Below are 15,968 nucleotides of genomic sequence, written 5' to 3' on the forward strand. Positions count from 1 at the left end.
TCCAGCCCAAAGCCCCTTTTCTTTTTGGTTTTTTTTGAGGTAGTGCCTCACTGTATTCCAGGATGACCTGGAATTCACTCTGTATTCTCAGGGTGGCCTTAAACTCACGGTGATCCTCCTACCTCTGCCTCCCAAGTGCTGTGATTAAAGGTATGTGCCACCACGCCTGGCTTCCAAAGCCCTTTTTTTTTTTTTTTTAAAAAAAAAAAGATTTGCTTTTATTTATTTATTAGAGACAGTGGGGAGAGAGAGAATGGGTACATCAGGATCTCTAGCCACTGCAAACGAACTCCAGATGCATGTGCCACCATATGCATCTAGCTTATGTGGGACCTGGAGAATCAAACCTGGGCTCTTAGGCTTCACAGGCATGCACCTTAACTGCAAAGCCATTTCTCCAGCCCCCAAAGTCTATTTTTAAGAAATGGAGATCTTGCTAATATGGCCCAGATTGGCCAGGAACTCCCAGGCTCAGGCAATTCCCTCCCAAATACCTGAATCTATAGGTGCTTGCCACATGCCTGGCTTTCTATCTTACAAATAATTTCTGAATTTTTTTAAAAATTTCCAAATCTGAATTCCTTTCTTTAGAAATTAAACCCAGGACCTCCCACATGTTATGCAAGAACTCTAACTCTAAGCTACATCCCCAGGTCTCTATAGTTATATTTTAGTAGTAAACTATTAATGCAATTGAAACAAGGAAGCTAGCTGATCATGTTTACATTACTTAGCCAGCATGTTTTACCTTCCCTATTTGCACCTGTTCAAGTGTGTGCCTACCATATGTCGGTAAATCATAAGCTCTATGATTACACAAAACAACACTTGGTAGACATATTTGAATACCACAATCTTCAACAACTGACCTTTACATTTTCTTGTAGTACAGAAAATCATCATATAGGGAAAAATGTTTTTTGTGGTCTTTTCACAAATTCTGATTTTAGTATGTTCTCAGTATTGTGACAGATACATCTCATTTTATAGCAAATGTATTTTCCAAGTATGAGTACTATAATGTATATTAATTGCTTATTATACATTATTAGTTTTACAAAATTTGGGCAAATTATAAGGTATGATACTCTTAGCAATATTGTGATGGAAAACATGTTGGGTATAATTTTACCATTTTTTAAAAATACAGTTTTGTTTATTTTTATTTATTTGATAGTGACAGATAGAGAATGAAGCAGATAAGTAGAGAGAGAATGGATGCATCAGGGCCTCCAGCCACTGCAGACAAACTCCCGATGCATGCCCCACTTTGTGCATCTGGCTTACGTGGGTCCTGGGGAATCGAGCCTCAAACCAGGGTCCTCAAACTTCACAGGCAGGCACTTAACCACTGAGCCATCTCTCCAGCCCTAATTTTACCATTTAGTGTAGTGACTGCTTATCAAAGTCAGTTCAAATCATTTATACTCCTTCAGGTATATAGTTACCCCTTTAAAGAATGTTTGTGTTATTTGAATATACTTTCTGATACCTTAGATCAGAGTTTCACATCACTGCTAACATTTTGGGCGTGTCTGGAGTTAGGGAGATACCCTATACATTATACATTATAGGTTGTTAATAGCATCTTTGACCTCTGCTTACTCAATGTTATTAAGACCCTAATCAAAAAATTCTCCAGGGCTGGAGAAATAGCTTAGTGGTTAAGCACCTGCCTGTGAAGCCTAAGGATCCTGGTTTGAGGATTTCCCAGGACCCACGTAAGACAGATGCACAAGGGGGCACATGCTTCTGGAGTTCGTTTGCCGTGACTGGAGGTCCTGGCATCCTCATTCTCTATCTATCTACCTCTTTCTCTCTCTGTCTTTCATTCTCAAATAAGTCAAAATAAACAAAAATAAATTTAAAAAATCCTCCAAAATGGTTCTTGGAAGGGGGTAATCAATCACTCCTGTTGTAGGACCACTGCTTTAGCAGCAGTGATGTTTACTCTTCTTCCCTCCTTCCCTCCTTCCCTTAACTCCTTCCTTTCCTCTTTTTACCATGAATAATCTAAATATACCTTTAGTTTCTTTTAGGATCATCTCATTAGTAATTATAGAAACAGATATTTGCTGATTTAAAAACAGAAGCAAGACTGAGCATGGTGGTTTATCCCTATAATCACAATTCTTGGCATACCAAAGCAGGACGATTTCCATGAATTGGAGGCCAACTTGGGCTCCAGTGTCTCAAAAAAGAGAAGAAACTAACACTTATTGAATGCTTGACACTCAGCCTTTTTGTTACATTATCTCATTTAATTACCTCATCTATATCTTCATATTACTTGTGATAAAATTGAAGGAAATTATGTAATTTTCACAAAATAATAACTGTAAGTAACCTCTTAGACATGATTTGTTTTGTTTTGTTTTTGTGAGGTAGGGTTTTACTGTAGCCCAGGCTGAATTTCAATATGTAGTCACAGAGTGGCCTTGAACTCACTGTGATCCTTCTACCTCTGCCTCCCAAGTACTGGGATTAAAGGCGTGTGCCACCACACCCAGCATTAGTCATAATTTTTAAAAATTATTTATTTATTTGAGAGAGGGAGGATGGGCATGTCAGGGCCTCAGACAACTGCAAATGAATTCCAGATGTGTACACCCCCTTGTATATCTGGCTTACATGGGTCCTGGGGGGGGGTTGAACCTGGGCCCTTTGGTTTTACAGGCAGGTGCCTTAACTGCTAAGCCATCTCTCCAGCAGTAGACATAATTTTTGTTCACAGATAGCAACTATTATCACATTTCCCATTGACCCTGTGTAATCTGTTTCTCATACTTGCATAGCTTTAGGTTTATATTTTTAAAAATTATTTTATTTCTTTACTTATGAGAGAATGAGGCAGGTAGAGGGAGAATGTACATGCCGTGGTCTCTAGCCACAGCAAATGAATTCAGAAACATATGCGACCTTATGCATCTGTCTTTACGTGGGTACTGGGGAAGCAAACCTGTGTCCTTAGCCTTTACAGGAAAGTGCATTACTGCTGAACCACTTCTCCAGATCCAGGTTTATAGTCTTTAAAATCCTGGTGTATTTGTGGTTTGTTAGTGCTACATATGTAACAAACTGTGGGTCTTTCATTTTGTTGTTTTTAAAAATATTTTTGAAGTAATTTTATACTTAAAAAAGCTAATAGTGAAACAATGTCTACAAAGTTTTCAACATGCTGTTTTTGCTTGATAATATGTGTAGCCAAATTGTAACTATCAATATTATAGACATCAATAAATTAACATGGACACATTATCATTAACTTATCATTGCACTTAAATGAAGGCCATCAGTTTTTCCTTAATGTTTCTTTTCTGTAGAAATTCTACCAAGTATCCTGAGTCATAATAGAGATATATATCTCCTTACTGTCCAAATTACAGCAGTTCTTCGGGCCCTCCTTTTCTTTCATGGTTGTGACACTGTTGTTAAATGCTTGCTGGTTATTTTTTATATGATCTTCTAATTTCTGCTTATCTGATGCTATGTTTTCTCATGGTTCAACTGTAGCTACGCATTATTGAGAAGAGTACCACAGGAGTGATGTGCTCCTCTCAGAGCACCAGGGAATATATGCTATTGATTGATTTTATTATAAGGGATAAGCTTCTTGTGCAGTTACCTTTTCTCTCTTTTTACTATATATATATTTCAAAGAAGAAACCTCAAAGTCATGCAAATACCTGTTTCTCCTCAAATCTTCAACAATGGCTCCTATCCCTTGGTGCACATTGCACATGTACTTTAAACTTGTTCTTCTTTCCTTCCTTCCTCCCTTTCTTCTTCTTCTTCTTTTTTTGTAATTTCACTATATTGCCCAGATTTGCATTGAACTTGTGATTCTCCCATCTCAGAATCCCAAGTAGCTGGGATTATGGACATAAACTACCACACTCAGCTTGCAATGTCTTCTTGATTCTTTAAGATAACAGGGGAGGGCTAGAGATCTGGCTTAGTGGTTATGGCACTTGTCTGCAAAGCTTGAGGACCCAGGTTCAATTCTCCAGGTCCCACATAAGCCAGATGTACATGGTGTTGCATGTATCTAGAGGTTTCTTGCAGTGGCTAGAGACCCCGACATGCCCATTCTCAACCTCTCTCTCTCTCTCTCTCTCTCTCTCTCTCTCTCTCTTCCTTTCTATTTCTAATAAAGAAAAATAAATCTTTTTTAAAAATATAGCAATTATGTTAATAATGAATAGATGTGAAGGATTAGGAAGAATAAGAATATAATGGTCCCAACTTTTGGTACCACACATTTGTACTATAGCAAGAAGGGAGGCAGAGATAGGAGAACATCCTAGAAATTGGCAAAAGGAGTGTAGAGACCCTGCCTCATAACAGGGTGGATGGTGGAGCACCTAAAAGGTGCTCTACATGCATGCCATTGCATGCACGCACATGAACACACATACCCACATTAAATAAATAAAATTTTAATAATTACACCACTTAGAAAACTTGCGAATCTATGAGAAGAGGATATGATGCACCTAAAATTGAACTTATTTCAAGCTGAGTACAGGGGCATATGATTGTAGTCCCAACTCAGGGACTGAGTTGGGAGGAACATTTAGGCATAAAGTTGAAAACTAGTTTGGGTGAGACCCTGTCCAAATGCAAAATTAAGCTTATTTCATCTAAAGCAGAATATGTAAGCCTGAGTGATTTATAAAGGAAGGACTACCCTGAAAGTTGGGAAGTTTAAGACAGAGCAGCTACCCATGTAGGGTGACCTGCGGAACTGTGTCATTCTCCAAAGAACGAATCCATTTCCAAGACAGTGAGACATTTATTCCTGTCTAGTCCCACAAGAAGCATATTGATCCCTGTCAGGGACTTAGGACCTCTTAGAGGTCATACCTCCTTTTCCCAACCCAGGAGTTAAGCCTTGACATGACTTGGGGCAGGGACATCCAATTTTCAAGTTGTAGAAGTATTTCTGTCCATATTTTATCTTTTCTGTCTAAAGTTTTACCAGACTTTCAAAATAAGCAAAGTATATGAATATGTCTAATTATATCTAATACCAACGACATTTTTCTTCTGTTATAGCTATGGAGTCCGGAGAAAGGCTGCCGTCCTCAACAGCCTGCTCTGCCACACCTTCTGCGGCTGCAGCCGCTTCCACAGGCGGCCTTTCCCCCGCAGCTGCTCCCCTTAGCTCTGCAATCAGCCCGTGTGGTGAGTACCTTTACTGATTCCATTTCCTAATGCCAAGCTCTGAATAAAACGTCTGTGACCTACTGAATAATTACTGGGTTACTCATTTTGCTTCTTTTGGATTTTACTCTGGATACTATCCATTATTCCATGTTTTTATGTTTATAAGTTTTGAGTTTGCTCTTTTGTCATTTTAATGTGAATACATTAGTAAGTATAAAGTCATAGGCCCATGAGAGAGTGAAGAAATGGAAGTCCTTGGTGGTGAGGTTACATACCATTGTTATGAACACTTTGCTGTGAATTTGCTTCCAATATTTGAATTAACCTTCACATGCTCCATCTACCCCAGTTCACGGATGGATACTAAGACAGATTATATGTATACTAAAGCAAATCATTTACTTGTTGGAAAACATTTAAAAATTTCAAGGTATGGCAAGTTTCTTATAAGCATGAACAAAGTTTCTATTGATAAAATGACAAAATAGGATAAAAGAGAGTTTTATTTCACAAGTAAAAATATCTTCAATTTTAATACTTATGTAGTTCTTACTCATACTCCTCCAAATCATTCTTTGCCCTTTTCTTAAAGTTTAATAGAGTAAGTCAAAAACTCCAAACTTGATTAACGCATTTCTTTATTAGTAGGAAGCATTTTAACCTTGTGCCTTTTGTCTTGTATATTATTTTATGTTTATAAACAGGAGAACTAAATGATACCCTAAAATTAAAACAGTAATTACTCATAAATGAAATGTATAAGCATGGGGTATTTGCTTACAAAATACCCAAGGAAACAGGCAAATTTATTTTCTTCAGCTATTTTTCTGTCTTTTTTTGTTTGATTCATTCTCTTTTACCTATAAGTTATGATCCAGGCATTGTGACAGCAATGTTGTCATCTACAAAGCTCACATTTAAGAATCATGTTCATAATGTTTTAAGTAAGTTTATAATTTGGGATTAGTCCACATTTATACATGTCCTAAGGGATGTGGATTGGACACTCTTTGATGTACCTGATTATTTTTTCTTTTTTTTTTTTTTTTAAAAAACCTCCTTTTTTTAATTTTTTATTTATTTATTTGAGAGCGATAGACACAGAGAGAAACACAGATAGTGGGAGAGAGACAGAATGGGCGCGCCAGGGCTTTCAAGCCTCTGTAAACGAACTCCAGACGCGTGCGCCCCCTTGTGCATCTGGCTAACGTGGGACCTGGGGAACCGAGCCTCGAACCGGGGTCCTTAGGCTTCACAGGCAAGCGCTTAACCACTAAGCCATCTCTCCAGCCCCTGATTATTTTTTCATTTGAACATAAATTCAGAGTGATAAGGGAACAATTTATTTATTTTAAACAATTTAATCTCAATGTATTTGATTTACAGAGAAAAACAAAACAGAATTTTGATCTTTAAAACACCCAATTCTAAACAATTCTTTCATGACCTTTTGAGGGCACTCGGGTTTTTAAAATAATCATTAGAGGTTTTTTAAAAAATTTTATTTACTTATTTGAGAGAGAGAGGGAGAGGATGGGTACACCAGGACCTCCAGCCACTGCAAATGAACTCCGTACGCATGGACCACCTTGTGCATCTGGCTTACGTGGGTCCTGGGGAATCAAACCTAGGTCTTTTGGCTTTGCAGGCTAACACCTTAACTGCCAAGCCATCTCTCCAGCCCAGGTTTTTTGAGGTAAGGTCTCACTGTAGCCCAGGCTGCTCTGGAATTCACTATATAGTCTCAGTGATCCTCCTACCTCTGCTTCCTGAGTGCTGGGATGAAAGGCATGCGCCACCACACTGGACCAGAATGTTTGTTTTTAAAGCATAAGCTGCATTCTCCTAAAAATAATTTGAGATACCTTTCACTAAACACATAGGCATAGTTAACACAAACAGTTAACTAAAATATCAAAAGATAAGCTCTGAACAATAAAAAGATCTTAGCAGAAGAAAGCTACAACTTTTTTTTTTTTAACAGTGTTTAGCTTTGTTATGTATGTTACCCAGGTTGGCCTGGCACTTGAAAATTTTCTATTTCAAACTATTAAGTGCTAATATTTAAAGCATGGTCTATCATACCAAACAAGTCACAGCTGCTGAGCAAAATATTTAACTGGTTAGCTGCTAAGAATTAAAGGAAAGCAGTAAGGATTATATGGCTTAGATTATCCTAATGTGAATAAAGTATATTACTCTTTAGGAAAACAAAAGAACAACCCTTCTTTGCCCTGAGTGATGTAGGGAATATGCCACTAGAGCCCTTAGTATGAAATGTAAAATACTCTGTGATGCACACTATCCTGTAGGTCAGGCTCACAGGTCTTCAGGTGGTTTCCCATATGCTGGCTATAGGTACAAGCTAAGAGAATGATATTCAAATATAATTTCACAAATTCACTTTACAAAGTGAACATATTTGTGATATCTGGTTATTTAATACAAAGATAAAAATCTGAAAAATCTAAATGCTAGTCTGTACCATAGACTAGTGATTTTCAGTTAATTCTGGAAGCAGATCACATTAAACAAAAGCTTATACATTGGCAGAATACATAAAGCTGATAAACTAAAACTCCTCTAGTTAAAGCTGCAGTAGGAGTGCGTTTCCATAAAAATTTAACATTTGTATCTTAATTGCAGTCTTCTACAATTGTGTGCCAAATCATGGTGTATTGAGTGAATTGCATGTTGATCATTGAGGTCTCAGTGCTCTAGGATATGTTAGAACACTGATTAATTATAAACAGGGCAGCATGGTAAACACACCTACGCAAGATAGGCAGTCCTGAAGTGAGAAACATCATATGCCTGAGCTCTTACTTCAAAACCCTGTCATTCTGAAGTATAAAATTTTATGCTCACATGAGTATTTCACAGCTGCCTGTTCTACCTAGAGCACTGTTTCTGGAAAACCAAGGGGAATGAGGTAGGTAGAACAGAGTAACCTCACCCAGAGATTACCACTTGACTTCTCTTTCATCAGAACCCTGAGAGTGATCATCTTGGCTTTAAGGAAGGCTAGCAAGAATGTTCTTCAACTCAGTTTTTTACCATCCTGGATAAAATAGGGGTTCAGTTAGTAATATGTGCTATGGCTGTGTACAAGAGTAAGATAGGAGGGAGGTAAGGCTGGGGAGTAGGCCAAGATAAAATCCTGGATGTGGCATGCTTAAGAATTTTTTTAAATTAATTTTATTTTTATTTATTTATTTTAGAATAACAGACAGAGAGAGAAAGAAGCAGATAGTTAGAGAGAGAATGGGTGTGCCAGGACCTCCAGCCACTGCAAATGAAATCCGAAATCCAGATGTGTGCACCCTTTGTACATCTGGCTTATGTGAGTCCTGGAGAGTCAAGCCTTGAACTGAGACCCTTAGGCTTCACAAGCAAGCACTTAACCACTAAGCCATCTCTCCAGCCCATGCTTAGGAATTTATGTAACTATTTACTCTCCATTTATCTACTTATTATCTCTGTGAATCTGGGTAAACCTTTTCCTAAGATGTAATTGTCTCATTTATAATATAGGTATAACATCTGCTCTGTAATATTATGATGATAAATGATATAATTCCTATCTTAAAGGTGCCTAGTGAATTGTAACCCTTATCTGCACTTGTACTTTGTACATAAGACTTCTGGCGTTACAGGCTTTCAGAGATTTCCCAGCAGCATGTGAGCTTCCATTTGCAATAGGGGTAGAACCAGATACAAAGAAGATCTGCTTTTTATACTTGCATACTTATATCTATTCAGATGAGAAATAGTGAGCATACAGGTTAAGGAGTACTGGCAATGAAGTGAGAAACAAGATTCCAGAGTTATCTAGGGAGTGGTTTTGTATGAAACATAAAAACTGCATTTGGACATAGATACTTATACAAAGTGAAGCTCTGGTATGACTTGAGTATCTTTACTGGATGACATAATGAGAAATGCAAAAAAGGAATACATTTTTAAGGACTAACGATTAAGTTATTTGTGTGTGTTAGATGTGCATGGAAGACACATACATTTATTTATCTCTGCTATTGTTGGTGGGTTTAGAAATCAGATGCCTCCAACTCTTGCCACTTTCCTACAGTGCTGTTGTGAATACCATTGTGTATGGATAGTGATGCATATGCACACACATTTCTGAAGGTACCATCACCCATAAGACCAGCTGAGTTTTATTTTCTTTTTTTGGCTATGTGTATTTTACAAATCCTGATCCTTCCTGGTTTTTCACATTGTCAGACTTTTGGACGTTTTGTCAATGGTGAATACTACTTCACTAAGATGCCTTTTTAGTTTTGAAAGTTTTTAGTTTTTTATATTTCATCACTTTTTTAAAAAGTAAGGCTGTTTGGGGCTAGAGAGATGGATCAACAGTTAAGGCGTTTGCCTGCAATGCCTGACAACACAGGTTTGATTCTCTAGTACCCACTTTAAGCCAGATGTACAAAGTGGCACATGTACCTGGAGTTCGTTTGCAGTGGCTGGAAGCCCTGATGTGCCCATTCTCTCTCTCTTTCCCTCTCTGCTTGCAAATATATAAAGAAAATATTTTAAAAATAAGGCTGTTTTAAGTGGGACCCTTAGACATAGTCCCCCTGCTTCCCCGCGAGAACTGACTGTGGCCTTCATGACCCCACAGTGAAAAGTATAGCCCCACTGAGGAGGGCTCCAGGGAAACAGGAGCAGGGGTAAGGGACTAAAAGAGTATAACCTATAATAAGAGTATAACCTATATAATCTATCTATCTATCTATCTATCTATCTATCTATCTATCTATCTATCTATCTATGGATATATGAAGGCTGTGGCTTAACTTCCTATTTCTAATGAGTTCTAGCTATTTTTCTTAAATAATTATGTATTTTTTTATGATAGATTTTTTTTGTTTATGTGTGGGAGATATTTTATCCCAGTTTGTGGTGTGTATGTCTTTTATTATACATTGGCTTTAGATAAATAGAAATCCCAATTTTAATGTAGTCAAATTTATCAATATTTTTACTTAAGTTTGTTTTCTGTTTCTTGTTGAAGAGATCCTCTAAGGTTATGCATGGATTCCTAAGTTATTTACCTTTTGGCTTAGTCCATTCAGGCTGTTATAACAAAAGACCTTAAGTCAAGTCATTTATAAGTAATAAAAATTTATTGTTCACAGTTCTGGAAGCTGGGAAGTCCAAGATCAAGGTACCGCCCGACTCAGTGTCTGGTGAGTATCTCAGTCTGTTTTGTATTACTATAAGTATGGGTATTTTATAAACAAAAGAGATTTGTGGGCCTGGAAAGATGGCTTAGCAGTTAAAGGCACTTGTTTGCAAAGCCTGATGGCCTGGGTTTGATTCCGTAGTACTTATATGAAGCCAGATGCACAAAGTGCTACACATACATGGAGTTTGTTTGCAGTGGCAAGAGACCCTGGCATGGCCATATTTATTTACTTATCATCTATCTATCTATCTATCTATCTATCTATCTATCTGTCTGTCTGTCTGTCTGTCTGTCTGTCTGTCTATCTATCTATCTATCTTCTTTCTTTCCTTCCTTTCATCTCTGTCTCTCCCCTTGCAAATAAATAAATAAACAATAGTTATAAAAGAGATTTGTGGCTGCAGTCGGGGGGGGGGGTAGTTATGACTCAGTAGATAAAACTCTTGCCATACAAACATGAGTTTGTGCCCATAGCACACACATAAACGTCAGCTAGGCATGAAATCTCAGTGCTCTGGAGGAAGAGATGGGGCATCCCCAGTACAAACTGGCTAGCTAGTCTTTCTCAATCAGTGATTCCTGTGTTTAACTGAGAGATCTGCCTCAGGAAATAGAGAATGATCAGGACAGACACATGATGTCAATCTGTAGCCTCCACTGCATGTGTGTACACAAACAATGTGGCTTATACAAATGCACACAGAGATTGAGATTGAGAGAAAGAAAGATTGTTTGATATTTATTTGGCTTACAATTGTGCTGACCAGAAGGTCTTAAAAGTTATGTACTGCTGTGTGATGAAAGACTCCTAGTTGTATCAAATATGACAGATATGTAGAAAGGGAACAATTTTGTTTGGGGAAAAGGCCAAACATATTGGTTGCTGTTGCTTTATCTCAACCTGCTATCCATAAGAACTCATCTGGTTTTGTGATAACTATATTAAGCACTTCTGAAGGTGGTGCCCCGTGACACTCATCTTCTTAATATTGTGTTGTTGACCAAGCTGCTAACAAATGAAATTGTAGGGGAAAACTATATCCAAACCATAGCACTGAAGACATTTCCCTTCAGAGACTCCACCTTGTTGCTGTATACCCACTTGATGGAGAAGAGCAAGACAGATTGTTGCATGAATTTTTCTGGGGAGAGCTGAACACATATCTGCTCACCTCAAGCAGGGCACTGACCACAGACCAAAGGAACAATTTCACCCAAGTGTAGCTTAGTGAACCAGGAGTGAGTTCATTGGGGTTACTTATCAATCAATCCCATCCCACCATGGTATGAGATCCGTAGAGCTCTCTGTGCGATTTGCTGACTGGAGAGCCCCTTCTCTCTTGCAGTGTTAACTCCTTTATAATTGTAGGGAGGCACTGTGTAAATCTTGTTAGTGTCAGGAGCTTCCTGAGTCTTGACAGTTGCTTTTGCATCTTTGTGAAGTCATATTCCTCCTTTAATCCTGACCTTGGCAATCCCTGGTCAGCTTTCTATCACTGTTGTGTACTGTTTCCGGGATTTTATATAAATAGAATTATGTGTTCTTTTGCTTCTGGTGTACTTTAATAATTCCATGAATATTGATGTTAAAAATCCTTGTATTTACTGGCTCAAGGTGGGGTTTTTTGGTTATTGTTGTTGTGTTTTTTTTTTTTTTTTGTTTTTTTTTTTCCTCAAGGTAGGATTTCACTCTAGCCTAGGCTAACCTGGAATTCACTACGGAGTCTCAGGATGGCCTCGAATTCACAACGATCATTCTCTGTCTCCTGAGTGCTGGGATTAAAGGTGTGTACTACCATACCCAGCTGTTGTTCTTTTTTTTTTTTTTTTTTAATTTTATTTACTTGCAAGGAGAGAGAAAGAGAAAGAAATAAAGAGAGGGTCTCGCACCACTGCAAACAGATTTCAGATGTGTGTGCCACTCTGTGCATCTGGTTTTATATGGGCAGTGGAAGGCTTTGGTGGCAAGTGCTTTTAATGGCTGGGCCATCTCCACAGACCTTTACAGATGTTTTTATTTTTCATGGGTAAACACCTACAAATGGTATTATTAGGGAATATTGTAAGTATATGTTTCATTTAAGAAGAACTGATGCTGTGTGTGGTGGCACACACCTTTAATCCCAGCTCTCAGGAGGCAGAGGTAGGAAGATCACTGTGAGTTCAAGGCCACCTTGAGACTATATAGTGAAATCCAGGTCAGCCTGAGCTAGAGTGAGACCCTACCTCGAAAAGCCAAAACCAAAACCACCCCCCTCCAAAAAAAAGAATTGATAAGTATTTCTCTAAGTGGCTGTATCATTTAATATCTCCCATTAGCAATATGTGAAAGTTACAGTTACTCCATATCCTTGCTAATCTTAATATGTCATTTCAATTTTTTATCCATTATAAACGTGGAAATATCATGGCATGTTTTTTGGGTTTTAATATGTATTTCTCTAAAGATGATGGAGTTGAACAAATTTTCATGTATATATTTGCCGTTCGTCTACCTTAATTCATAATGTATCTTTTCAGCTTCTTTACTATTTTATTGGGCTCTTTCTTTCAAATTGGTGTACTTTTTTGTTTCTTTGCCTTGCTTCGGTAAAATTTCACTTTATAGAACAAACTGAACAAACGTGATAATAAAACATCCTTGACTTTTGCATTGGGTTATTTATTTATTTATTTGAGAGAGAGGGAGAAGAAAAGGCAGAGAGAGATTTGAATGCCCGTGCCAGGGCCTCCAGACTCTGCAAAGGAACTCCAGGCTCATGCATTACCTTGTGCATTATGTATGTAATGGCAGATCAAACCTGGGTCCTTAGGCTTCGCAGGCAGGTGCCTTAACCATTAATCCATCTCTCCAACCCAAACTTTTGCATATTTTTAATTTAGTTTCAAATTTTGTCACATACTTTGTGTCTATTGAAATGATGTAGCCTTTGAGCCTGGCGTGGTGGCATATGCCTTTAATCCCAGCACTCAGGAGGCTGAGGTAGGAGGAGGACCTCTGTGATTTTGAGGCTACCCTGAGGCTACTTAGTGAATTCCAGTGAATTCCAAGTCAGCCTGGGTTAGAGTGAAACCCTACCTCAAAAAAAAGATTAAAAATAAAGATGTGGCCTTTTATTTTTAATTTGCATTTTATTGACTAACTTTTCTAAATGGTAAATCAGCATATAGAATTTCAGATATTAATCCCACTTGGTCATGATGTATAGCCTTTTAAATTATTTTTTTTATAATTTATTTATTTATTTATATTTATTTATTTGAGACTGACAAAGAGAGAAAGAGGCAGAGAGAGAGAGAGAGAGAGAATGGGCATACCAGGGCCTCAAGCCACTGCAAAGGAACTCCAGACACATGCGCCCCCTTGTGCATCTGTCTTACATGGGTCCTGGGGAATCCAGCCTCAAACTGGGGTCCTTAGACTTCACAGGCAAGCACTTAACTGCTAAGCCATCTCTCCAGCCCAGCCTTTTAAATTATTATTAGATGTGACTTGCTGAAATTTTGTTGTGAATCCTCAGGCTAGTGTTCATCAAGTTTATTGGTCTGTTTCTCTTTTCTCTTATTCTTTTTTGAAAATGATTTGGGATTACTCTTACCTCTATCATTTAGTTTTTAGAAGAATATAGAATTGGTATTATTCCTTCCCTAAAAGTTTGGCAAAATCCAGCAGTGAACACATCTGAGCCTGAAGATTTTTTTGTGTGTGTTTGTTAATTTTTTATTGTAAAATATTAAGTCATGATTTTACCTTTTAAAATTCAGTTTTACTGGACTATGTGGTGTAGTGGTAGCTTGTCATACACACACATTAAAAAAGAAACACCAAAAAATGGATTTTTTTCTTCACAAAAAATTTGATTGGAATTTTTCAATGAATGTGCCTAGTTTATCTGTCATTGAATTTTTTGGGCTCACATTTGTAGTGTTTTCTCTTCTGCTATTGATATTGATAATCAGATGTATCTTTATGTACTATGACAATTTTTTTTTACTTACTAGAATACACACACACACACATATATACTAATTGATCTTTTTTATTATTTTATTATTATTTTTTTAATTTGAGAGCAACAGACACAGAGAGAAAGACAGATAGAGGGAGAGAATGGGCGCGCCAGGGCTTCCAGCCTCTGCAAACGAACTCCAGACACGTGCACCCCCTTGTGCATCTGGCTAACGTGGGACCTGGGGAACCGAGCCTCGAACCGGTGTCCTTAGGCTTCACAGGCAAGCGCTTAACTGCTAAGCCATCTCTCCAGCCTTAATTGATCTTTTTAAAAAACTCTCAGTCTCAGAATTTTCTTGGCTTTTTGTTTTATGTTTTTTGATACGTGCTTTATGTTTATTATTTCTGTCTTTTTAAGAGTATTCTTCTAGTTTTTTAAAGTTAAATTTTAACAACGTATTAGGGACTTTTTTCCTTTTTATGTTTGTATCTAATGCTATGAACTTTCCTGATAAGTAGAACTGTAGTTGCAATCCATACATTTTTCAGTTATTTTCTCATTCCAATAAAAGTAATGTATATTTTCTCTTATTCTTTGATGAAATTTATAAAAGTCAGTCAAATATATTTTAAAATTTATATTGACTTTGATTTTATTGACATCAGAAAATGTGCTGATGATATCACTCTTTTCTGGTCTCATGATTTTTGTTTTTCAGCCCACCCTTATGGTCTGTGTATGTGTTGTAAACATTCTTTTTTGGTTGTTGTTGTTTTGTTTTGTTTTGTTCCAGGTAGGGTCTCACTCTAGCTCAGGCTGACCTGGAATTCACAATGTATTCTCAGGATGGCCTTTAACTCACATGATCCCCCTACCCCTGCCTCCCAAGTGCTGGGATTAAAGGTGTTCGCCACCACACCCGGCTGTGTGAACATTCTTGGTCAGCAAAATGTTTAGGGTGATATAGGCCTTGTGGCCTCTATGTGGTTTCCATGCTTCAGAGCTTACCCTCCAACTTCCAGCTGCTCTGCCAGCTTTGGACTCTGTACCATGACACACCAAAGTGCTTCTTGAGCAGATCTTGGTGATAATGCACATGATTGAAACATACATGCAACTAAATAGATCTGGGTCTAACTTTGCTCTAAGAGTAGGTTTTAACAGTGTGTTCTCTGCCAGATTTTTATAATACCCTAGTACTTTCCCATGAACAATCTACTTAAAGCAAGGCATTTTGGATACTTTACTCTGGATTTGGGTTTTGTTCTTTTCGTGGTTTATTCCATACCACAATTTTCCCCTTAACATTTTCAGATATTTACTTAATCCTCAATCTGACTTCCTGCCTTTTATGCTACATTTGCCAGTTCTAGCTTTCACTGTTTTCTGTAGTAGCTGTGAAGTTTAGGCAGCAGCAGGATTGGACCAGGAAACCACTGAGTCATACTTGCCATACTTACCTTCTAGTTACCATTTCCAGACTGAACTCTCATCCATCTTATGTCTGCATTCCAATGTCTATAGCTGTTCTTTCTTTCTTCCCTTTTGTTTCTTCCTCTTTCCTCTCTTCCTCTCTCTTTTTTATTGTTTAAAGATAGGATCTAATTCTATCCCAGGCTAGCTTGGAATTCATT

The 15,968-nt window shown here is 37.7% G+C and overlaps 1 protein-coding gene across 21 annotated transcripts in view; it reads left to right on the top strand.

Annotated features, from left to right (window-relative positions):
- Baz2b (bromodomain adjacent to zinc finger domain 2B) overlaps nt 1-15,968 on the top strand; it is a 308,213-nt gene that overhangs the window by 168,447 nt on the left and 123,798 nt on the right. For all 21 annotated transcript variants that reach the window (XM_045146851.1, XM_045146854.1, XM_045146862.1 and 18 more), the window contains 2 exons: nt 5,059-5,187; nt 10,332-10,382. In XM_045146851.1, coding sequence (XP_045002786.1) covers nt 5,059-5,187; nt 10,332-10,382 — 180 coding nt within the window. The remainder of the gene's footprint in view (nt 1-5,058; nt 5,188-10,331; nt 10,383-15,968) is intronic.

The sequence above is a fragment of the Jaculus jaculus genome, chromosome 4 (genome assembly GCF_020740685.1).
Source record: "Jaculus jaculus isolate mJacJac1 chromosome 4, mJacJac1.mat.Y.cur, whole genome shotgun sequence".
Classification (NCBI taxonomy): Eukaryota; Metazoa; Chordata; class Mammalia; order Rodentia; family Dipodidae; genus Jaculus; species Jaculus jaculus.